This window comes from Zeus faber (assembly GCF_960531495.2).
Source record: "Zeus faber genome assembly, chromosome: 8".
In the NCBI taxonomy this organism is placed as follows: Eukaryota; Metazoa; Chordata; class Actinopteri; order Zeiformes; family Zeidae; genus Zeus; species Zeus faber.
Genome location: NC_137195.1, coordinates 106,762 through 117,500, shown reverse-complemented (window position 1 = coordinate 117,500; position 10,739 = coordinate 106,762). Strand labels below are relative to the sequence as shown.

General features: G+C 47.4%; 1 protein-coding gene across 1 annotated transcript in view; it reads left to right on the top strand.

Moving 5' to 3' along the window:
- Positions 1-9,946, top strand: part of tg (thyroglobulin) — a gene marked incomplete at its 5' end in the record, with an annotated part of 69,497 nt that extends 59,551 nt beyond the window's left edge. The window contains 6 exons of the mRNA XM_080005725.1: positions 2,610-2,747; positions 2,827-3,014; positions 7,413-7,517; positions 7,612-7,752; positions 9,027-9,220; positions 9,718-9,946. Of these exons, the coding sequence (XP_079861851.1) occupies positions 2,610-2,747; positions 2,827-3,014; positions 7,413-7,517; positions 7,612-7,752; positions 9,027-9,220; positions 9,718-9,818 (867 nt within the window). The 3' untranslated portion in view covers positions 9,819-9,946. The remainder of the gene's footprint in view (positions 1-2,609; positions 2,748-2,826; positions 3,015-7,412; positions 7,518-7,611; positions 7,753-9,026; positions 9,221-9,717) is intronic.
- Positions 9,947-10,739: the final 793 nt, after the last annotated feature.

The following is a 10,739-nucleotide window of genomic DNA, read 5'->3' as shown; positions in this document are numbered from 1 at the left end:
AGTAAGCAGCGCCTATCACGCCGTCCCCCAAGCTACACTGGGACACTCTGACCACGTCATGCTCCACCTGATTCCTGCAAACATTAAAGCTGTGTAAACCTGTGGTGAGGACATCTAAGAAGTGGACCAGTGAAGCTGTGGAGGATCTTCAGGCTGCTTGGACTGCACCAGCTGGGACGTTTTCATGACTGCTACCAATAGTCTGGATGAGTACACAGAGGCTGCGACATCATACATCAGCTTCTGTGAGGACAGCTGTGTACCATCACGTACCAGGGTGAGTTATAACAACAAGAAGCCCTGGTTCACAGCTAAACTGAGACAGCGAAGGTTAGAGAAGGAAGAGACGTTTAGGAGTGGGGACAGAGACATGTTGAAAATGACAAAATACAGGTTTAGCAAAGAGGTGCAGAGTGCAAATCACGAACCTCAAACCAAAAACACCTCACTCCATGAACAACTCACACCTGGCCAACGACCTGAACAACTTCTACTGTCGCTTTGAAAGGCAATGGGTCTGTCCTGACACCATCCCCTGTGGCACCTTCCACCAGCCCCAGCCTTCCACCTCCACCTCCCCCACCACAGCAGGAGAATGGACCTCTTCACAGCTACTCAACTCAGACCCTCACCCCAGTGACGACTCTTTCGATCCTGGAGAGGGGCGTCCACAGGCTCTTCAAGAGGCAGAACCCCTTCAAAGCAACCGGACCAGACTCTGTCTCTCCATCTACCCTGAAGCACTGTGCTGATCAGCTGTCTCCAGTGTTCACAGACATTTTCAATACCTCACTAGAGACATGCCATGTACCAGCCTGCTTTAAATCCCCCACCATCATCCCAGTCCCAAAGAAGTCAAGGACCACAGGACTTAATGTTTACAGACCCGTGTCCCTGACCTCTGTGGTGATGAAGTCTTTTGAACGCCTTGTGCTTTCCCACCTCACATCCATCACAGACCCTCTCCTGGACCCCCTGCAGTTCGCCTACAGAGCCAACAGGTCTGTAGACGATGCATTTAACTTGGCCCTCCATTTCAACCTCCAGCACCCAAACTTCTCAGGAACCTACGCCAGGATCCTGTTTATGGATTTCAGCTCCGCCTGTAATACAATTATCCCGGCTGTTCTGCAGGACAAGTTCTCCCAGCTGAGCGTGCCTGACTCCACCTGCAGGTGGATCACAGACTTCCTGTCTGACAGGAAGCAGCACGTGAAGCTGGAAAAACACGTCTCTGACTCCCGGACCATCAGCACCGGTTCTCCTCAAGGCTGCGTTCTTTCTCCTTTGCCCTTCTCCCTGTACACCAACAGCTGCACCTCCAGCCACCAGTCTGTCAAGCTCCTGAAATTTGCGGACGACACCACCCTCATTGGGCTCATCTCTGGTGGGGATGAGTCCGCCTACAGGTGGGAGCTTGACCATCTGGTGACTTTGTGCAGCCAGAACAACCCGGAGCTCAACGCTGTAAAGACAGTGGAGAGTTGTGGACTTCAGGAAGAACGCTGCCCCACTCACCCCCATCACCCCCATCACCCTGTGTGACTCCCCAGTCAACTCTGTGGAGTCCTGCCGCTTCCTGGGAACCATCATCTCCCAGGACCTCAAGTAGAGCTGAACATCAGCTCCATCATCAAGAAAGCCCAGCAGAGGACGTACTTCCTGTCGCAGCTGAGGAAGTTCAACCTGCCAGAGACGATGATGGTGCACTTCTCCCCCTCCATCATTGAGTCCATTTTGTACCAGATGGTGATGGAGGCATCACCATCTGGTACACTGCTGCAACCAACAAGGACAAGAGCAGACTGCAGCATGTCATTCCCTCTGCTGAGAAGGTGATTGGCTGCAATCTGCCATCTCTCCAGGACCTGTACGCCTCCAGGACCTGTACGCCTCTAGTACCTGTACACCTCCAGGATCTGTACGCGACCCGGACCCTGAGGCGTGCAGGTAAAATTGTGGCTGACCCCTTCCACCCCGAACACAAACTCTTCCCTCTGGCAGGAGTGCGGTCCAACAAGGCCAAAACCTCTCACCACAAGAACAGTTTCTTCCCGTCTGCAACTGGCCTCATCAACAAGCCCCCCCCCCCCACTATGCCTTAAATTAAATGTGCGTCAATGCGTTACATAGACGCACATTCCTCATTCTCTGGACTTTATCCGTCAAAATTGGACTTTACAAAATTACTGTTACACTTTAAACTGATCATTTGCACATTCCTGCACAAACTGTACAGCTTTATTAAAAAAAATAAAAAATGAAAAATAAATAAAACAGCCTTAGTTAACATATGCTTATATATTTCACTAATGTTTTACTTATTGTTTTACATTTATGTTTCATGTATGCAACGAACACCAAGGCGAATTCCTTGTTCTTGTAAACTTACTTGGCAATAAAGACGATTCTGATTCTGACCATCTGCAGCAACATCCAGAAAAATGTTCTCAGGCGCCTGACCTCTGACCTCAATCCGTCTACACACTGTACATCCATAGTCTAACACTGTGTGTGTGTGTGTGTGTGTGTGTGTGTGTGTGTGTGTGTGTGTGTGTGTGTGCGTGTGGTGTGGTGTGTGTGTGTGTGTGTGTATGTGTGTGTGCTAGATATTAGCAGTTAGTGGTCCCTTCAAGTCCTGGTCTCCGGTGTTGGCTGGAGTGTCTCAGTCTCAGTTCCACAAGGTCGACTTGCTCATGGGCACATCGGCCGGCGACAGTCTGATCAGCCGAGCGCGGAGGATAAAGGTGAAACCACATGACATCACAATGTTATGATTATTAACATCATTATCATCTCACCTGATCCTGCTGCTGCCCCCTGCAGGAGGTGGAGGCGCTGCGTGGCCGGGCCGAAAGCCGGACAGCATTCTACCAGGCTCTGTCACGTTCTGTGGGTGGAGAAAACAGCAGCAGTTTGGTGACGGAGGCGGTTGAATGGTTCTATGCCCTGGAACACTCAGCAGACCCTGCCGGCTATAACCACTTCTCCCAGGCCCTAGAAAACGCCACCAGGTCTGAACACCACCCACCACACCCCAAATTCACCCTACCACCACCTTAACACCACCACCACCACCCTGTGGGCTACAGCCGTTTCTCCAGGCCCTAGAAACAATTACTGCTGTGTTACTGCACAGCAGTAATTGTTTCTAGGGCCTGGAGAATGATTAATACTACGCTTTACTACTCTAATGCAGTAACAACAATGTTACTGCACAGCACCAACATGAGGTAAATTAAAGTTTTCAGTTCATTTTTACTTTACAAATAAGTGGTATTTTGATATATATGTCCTTTTTTGATATATTTGTCCTTATTCTGATATATATGTCCTTATTCTGATATATGTCCTATGTCCTTTTTCTATATACGTATATGTCCTTATTCTGATATATATGTCCTTATTCTGATTTATGTACTTTTTTTATATATACTATGTCCTTATTTTGCCTCTCCTGTGAATTTGAGAGCCCCGACAAGAGCCTTCCCATCTTGTGCTATTTACTAGTTGATGATACAGACTACAAAGGGGGAAACATTAATGCCGTGAAATAGCGTATACCACCCTTTTTTAGTAGATACCATACTGTACTGTGAAATTTCATACCCTTACATCCCTACCACGCAATTTTCCAGTGCCAGGCCCATGTATGAACGTCTGGAACAATGAACAGGTGTCTTTACCCCGTGTAGTGTGACATCATTGGTGAACACCACCACGAAAGTTCCAGCGTGTGTATGATTAATACTACGCTTTACTACTCTAATATTTAGAAATTAATCATTTCTCATTTCTAGAAATGAATCATCCATAGTCTAACACTGTGTGTGTGTGTGTGTGTGTGTGTGTGTGTGTGTGTGTGTGTGTGTGTGTGTGTGTGTGTGTGTGTGTGTGTGTGTGTGTGTGTGTGTGTGTGTGTGTGTGTGTGTGTGTTTTACAAAGGGGTAGTGAGGTTGTCAACATAAAGGTTGCAGTGTCCTGTTGTGTCAAAGAGGATCCACCAGACTAAGACGAGGGACGGACGGGGTAGTGTTCATCATAGAGTTTTGGGTTGTCCTATGGCTTCGTCGAGGAGTTTCACACATAGTTGTGAATTGTTGTTCAGACTTAGTGGCTCTGTTGTTTTGGGATCAGACACAGTTCAGAAGTACAGCCCGCAACCTGCTCCTCCTGTCAGTGGGTGAGGGTCAGCCCCCCAGGTTCTGTGACAATGTCCAGGTTTTTTTGTTTTTTTTATCCGGTTCTGTCAGCATGCTGGACATAGAATACAGAGAATTTGTTCCATTGCATCCAGGAAAGAGTTAGTCTGCAAGTGGAATTGAAATTCCAAACCTGCAATGCAACTCTTTATTCCTTCTTTAATCACCAACAACTGCTACAATAACTCTGTCCTGTGTACAAACTGTGGGATGACCAGAGCACAGCTTTTTATTATACACAACCACCTTCAGTCCCCCTCTTTGGAGAACCATCTTACCATGTTTTGGTCTTTAAACAACTAATCATCATTACTAATCATACATGTACTTTCCATGTACATGGAAAAACATAAACATAGAAACAAACAACTGAGTGAGTGTAACGGACTTGTCCCAATTGGTTCTGGGGTACGTATAAGGTGGTTATTATGTTGTGGCACCGCCATGCAGCATAAAGGGCCCAAGAGCTACCCCCGAGCCCCGCAGTGCCACAGACACCCTTCGGCTGCATGAAAGCCCCAAGCACCCCGTCCTGCACCCACAGAAGACCCCCGGACCACCAGAGAGGCCGGAAGCTACACAATACAACCCACTACCATGTGCAGGCACAAATGCAGGCGCAGAACCTGGCCATGGGCGCGAGGCACAGACTGCAGGCCCAGGGCCAGGCTCCGCGCATACAGACACCCCGCCCAAACCACCCAACCCTGGGGCGAGATGGTCGGGCCCCCCTGCCCACCCGCGCCCTGCGCAAGGGAGAGGCCCGCCCCACCGCAGCTGACCAGACGCCCCACTAAAGCCCGGAGCGCACATCCGCTTAGCCGAGTGTGCTCAGCGCAGGGCAGCCAGATGTTAGCCCCCCCCAACCCCTACCAACTCAAGCAGGGCGCCAGGTATATGGGCCCTCCACCAACCCCGGCACCTGGGGCACCCGCCGCAGAGAAGCCGCCCGCCCCCTGTACCCCAACCCACACCCACCCAGCAAGTGGCCTCCCCAGGGGCCCCGGAAGGCACCCAGCGCTCTCCCCAACGCTGCCAGGTCGCGACCTCAGTGGCGCAACAACCCACCGACCACCGGGTCCCGCCACTTCACCTCAACCAACACACGAACACCAGCAGCAGGCACCCCCCAGGAGCACCACTCCTGGGGGAACAATGAGAGCAAACGTCTTTATCCACAAAACCATACTCTGTCGTAACTTCCTGACCTTGAAGCTGGCCTGCAAGAGTGCAGATGAGCCAACAAGCCTGATCCCCCCGCCTGCTGAATATGGCCACCAGAGACTCAAACGCAGACACTTCTCCACCGAAGCTAGGAGACTCCTTGCCACGAGCCCTCCACACCCTGGATGGATCCTTGACTGCTGGAACAAGCAATGGTCCAAGTCAACCTCCACGTTGAGGAAGTTCATCAACTCCCCTTCAACCAATCCACCTGGGTGTGACCTACCACGGAATGCCTGGGTCAACCTCAACAGACTTACCTCTGGAGTAGCAAAGACCCAAACCTATCTGCATATGATTGGAGTGTCTGCCACAAATCTCTGTGAATGCGGAAAACCACAGACTGCAAGAAGGTCACTCACCTTCTTGCAGTCACTCACAGCAAGAAGGTCCTGGGTTCGATTCCCGCCTGGGGCGCTGTTGGCACCGTGCTCCGGCGGGTTATCTTCCAAAAAAACAGGAGCCTTTCTGTGTGGAGTTTGCATGTTCTCCCCGTGCTCACATGGGGTTTCCTCCACCTCACGTCAGTAAGGACCCCCACCAAAAACATGCACCCATCACGGTCTGACCAGCGATGGACACTTATCACCTGGTCCCCGGGCGCGTCCACGTACGCTGCCCACTGCTCCTGGCTGTGCCCCCGGAGGAAGGACAAGCCAGGATGGTTCAATGCAGAGGAGCCATTTCACCAGCCACCATCAAGCATGTGCATGTGTGTGTGTGTGCAAGCATGTGTTGTGGAGTGTCGTGTGACAATTAAAAGACTGTTTCTGTTTTCTGTTTTCTGTTGAACACATCATTGATGAATGCCCAATCTTCAAATCACCACATGGAGTCAGCGGCCTCATTGAACTGGATGACGATACCACTTCTTGGCTAATGTCCCAATTGCCTGTGTAGCCCTACACGAACGAACAAGCGAGCAATTAATTAGGCTTATGGGTCCTTATTGGGTTTGAGCAAAACTGAAATGAGTGCAGTAATCATGTGTGGAGGCATGATGGAGGTTGACTTAATCTCTGTAACCATTCTGAATGTAACCATTCTGATGAATAATGGGGATGTATGTGGATAGAAGTGTTTACAGAATCCCACTGGGTAGCCATCTGATCCAGGTGATTTATTGTTGGGCATGGAGAAGAGAGCTTTTCTGAGTTCTTCTCGAGTAAGTGGTTGATCTAATGTGGTCGCCTGTCCTGTTGAAGGTTTAGAGAGGTCCATATCATTAGTGCAATGGTGCAGAGTGCAAAGATGCTGTAATAAATATTGAATAATTAACCGGTTACTTTATATACATGAGGTAGGTGGAATTGACATAATATGCATATATATTATGTAGAGTATATACACCGTGTTTTGGTTAACATTAAGTGTTGATCAGAGTGACAGCCTGTAGGAAGAAGCTGTTCTTGTGTCTGGTTGTATTGTACTCTGTTCTGTTGGAACAGGTACTGGTTCAAACAAGACATAAAACGTGTTCTGCTGTTTCTAAGCATTTAACATTTCAACATTTTCCCCAACAATAACAACAGGGCTCAATCTCTGCAGGCTCGGCCCCTAATAATAATAATAATAATAATAATAATAATGATAATAATAATGATGTTGATGAGGATTATGATGATTATAATGTTGATGATGTTGATGTTAATGATGATGATGATGATAATAATAAAAATAATTCCTTGCATTACAAATTCGCACCACTTGGTCCTTATAATAATTTAGTTTGGTTGGACCTCCGTTCTGAACGACCTGAAGTGTTTCAAGTGTTTCAAGTGCTGGATGGATTCTGTGGGATTTCAGGGGGGAGCTTTCTCTGTGGCTTCATATTTTTAGGGCCTTGATCAGTTTGGACAGAGTGATCCAACTGGTATTCAAATGAGGTTTCATGTTGTGCTCCATTGAGGGGAAGAAACGCTGCCTGGAAAAGGAATTAACTCTGAATTGATGTCAATTTGTTTTGTTTATGTCTCTCTCATCCAGGGACCAGTTCATTGTGTGTCCCTCCCTGCAGATGGCTCGTCACTGGGCTAGCAGCAATGCTAATGTCTTCCGGTACCATCTGCCGGCCAGCGGGCTCCAGCACAGGTAGCAGGCCGCTGCCACCGAGCGGCCACGCCCATTTGTCATATGGTCACATGGTCACATAGTCTCATAGTTTGTTTGTGTGTCCTGGTGGCAGTGCGGACGTGGATGTGTCACTGGACGTCCAGCTGCTCTTCGGGACTCCTCATCGTCCAATCAGCCGCCCGCGTTTCAGCGCCGCTGCGCGACGCCTCTCACTGGCGGTAATGAGTTACATGTCCAACTTCATCAAAACAGGGTGAGAAATACATAACTGCGACATTACCTCTGTACATCTGGAAAGACACAGCTACATTACTACTACATTACCTCTGTACATCTGGAAAGACACAGCTACATTACGGCTAAATGACCTCTGTACATCTAGAAATAGACAGCTACATTACCAGTATATTACCTCTTTACATCTGGGAATACACAGCTACATGACCGCTAAATTACCCCTGTACATCTAGAAATACACAGCTATATTACCACGACATTACCTCTATACATCTAGAAATACACAGCTACATTACGCTTCATCACCTTTGTACATCTGTAAATACACAGCTACATAACCGCTACATTACCTCTGTACATCTAGAAATTCACAGCTACATTACCGTTACATTAGCTCTGTACATCTGGAAATACACAGCTACATTTTCGCTACATTAACTCTGTACATCTGGAAATACACAGCTACATTACCAATAAATTACCTCAGTACATCTAGAAATAAATAGCTACATTACTGTTACATTACCTCTGTACATCTAGAAATACACAGCTACATTCCTGCTACATTACCTCTGTACATCTGGAAATATACAGCTACATTACCACTACATTACCTATGTATATCTGGAAATACACAGCTACATAACCACTACATTACCTCTGTACATCTGGCAATACACAGCTACATTTCCACTACATTACCTCTGTACATCTTGAAATACATGGCTACATTCCCTCTTTACATCTGGAAATACACAGCTACATTACCACTACATTACCTCTGTACATCTGGAAATACACAGCTACATTCCCTCTGTACATCTGGAAGTACACAGCCACATTACCACTACATTACCTCTGTACATCTGGAAATACACAGCCACATTACCACTACATTACCTCTGTACATCTGGAAATACACAGCCACATTACCACTACATTACCCCTGTACATCTGGAAATACACAGCCACATTACCACTACATTACCTCTGTACATCTGCAAATACACAGCTACATTCCCGCTACATTACCTCTGTACATCTGGAAATACACAGCTACATTACCCCTACATTACCTCTGTACATCTGAAAATACACAGCCACATTACCACTACATTACCTCTGTACATCTGGGAATACACAGCCACATTACCACTACATTATCTCTGTACATCTAGAAATTCACAGCTTCAGTTCTGCTACATTACCTCTGTACATCTGGAAATACACAGCTACATTATTTTACTGTATTTCCTCATTGCAATGAACTTGCCCGTGTCCTTGTAACAGTGACCCGAACCAGGTCCTTCGCGGGTCCAGGCCAGGTCCCGGGGGAGCGTTGCCCCTCTGGTTGCCGGTTCTGCCCTCACCTGCCCCTTCACATTACATGGAACTTGACCCGGACCTCCGACAGCGCCAGGGACTCCAGGATGTGCAGTGCTCCTTCTGGACCAAACTGGTACCACATCTCAGAGCCTGGACCGGTAAGGAGGGAGTAATGGATGGAGAAGTGGTATGGAGGGAGTGTGTGAGGGAAGTATGGAGAGAAGAAGGAAGGGATGGATGGATGGATGGATGAGACCGGGAGGTGGAGACGGTTGGAGGGATGGATGGAGAGTGGGAGGTAGAAATGGCTGGAGGGATGGCGAGAGTGATGAACGGAGGGAGGGGTGGAGGGGATGGGTGGAGGGAGGGATGTATGGTGGATGAATGGATGGATGGAGGGAGGATGTATGGGGGGATGGAGGGAGGGATGTATGGTGGATGAATGGATGGATGGATAAGGAAGGGCTGGAGGTAGGGATGGATGGATGGAGGAAAGGGCTAGGGGCTGGAGGGAGGGAGGAATGGATGGATGTAGGGAAGGATGGATGAGTGAGGAATGGAGGGAAGGATGGGTTAGGGTTTGCCCTAACCCTATGGATGGATGGAGGGAGAGATGGATGGCTGGGAGTGAGACAAGTATCCCTCTCTGTTTCAGCTGAGTTGGGGGCGGAGCCTGTTCCGCCCGCACTGACCCCTGACCTTCCGATCCGCCGGCCTTCTGACCAATCACAGACCAAGAAGGACGGCTACAGCTAAGCCCCACCCCCAACGATGACATTGATTGATGAAACTAATCAATCGTTTCCAATTGATCAGTGAATTCCCACTGAACTGATCAAACTGATTGATCCTTGTTCTGCTTTTAATCACTAAATAAAACCCATTTCCACCATTTCACTGTGTGCTGTGTAGTCCATGAAATACACTAGTAGTGCAGTTTCATGTAGTACTGCAGTACTACTGCAGAATGATGTCGCCCGGCCCCGCCCCTCCCGACCCAGCCCCCAGGCTAGGTACAAAGGCCCTGTAACAATATTTCTAAATCCACAATAAAGAACACAACTTCATGTAGCTTCCAGTTACACTTTTATTTTAGTACACAGGGTAAATTATTTCACAAACCTTTTAGATTGTGTCCTCCCTTGGATTCCTGCCAAAAAGCTTGCCCCAACCCCAAAGCTTACCTTATCTTGGCCTGACCCTTTATTTTTAAACTGACTGTATTTTCTCTGTATCTGTGACATCGAACTGACAAACTGTTGTACTCAGAGAGCTGCTCTTTAGCACATCTCTGATCCAACCCTTGTACAAGTAAAACCAACATCTGTCTTCCTCTTTATTTAAAACCACTGATTGACAAACTGAAGATTAAAGTGACCCTTTAATTTCTGTAACATAATTTGGCATCACGGAACATTTTCTTATTCTAAAATTAAAAATTTAAAAATTTTAAATCCTGACCCTCAAATCGGGATTTATTTTATGATACAGGTTTTATTATTTTTATAACTTTTTTTTCTCTAAAAGTGAAGACATTGGTTACCTTATTCTCAAATTTTCAATCGAAGTTCAGACGAAACCTGGAAATATAGTGACGACTGTATAAAATATAAAAATAAAATAAAATTTAAAATAAAATAAAAAACCACAGTCGGCGATATAGTACTATAGCCGTCG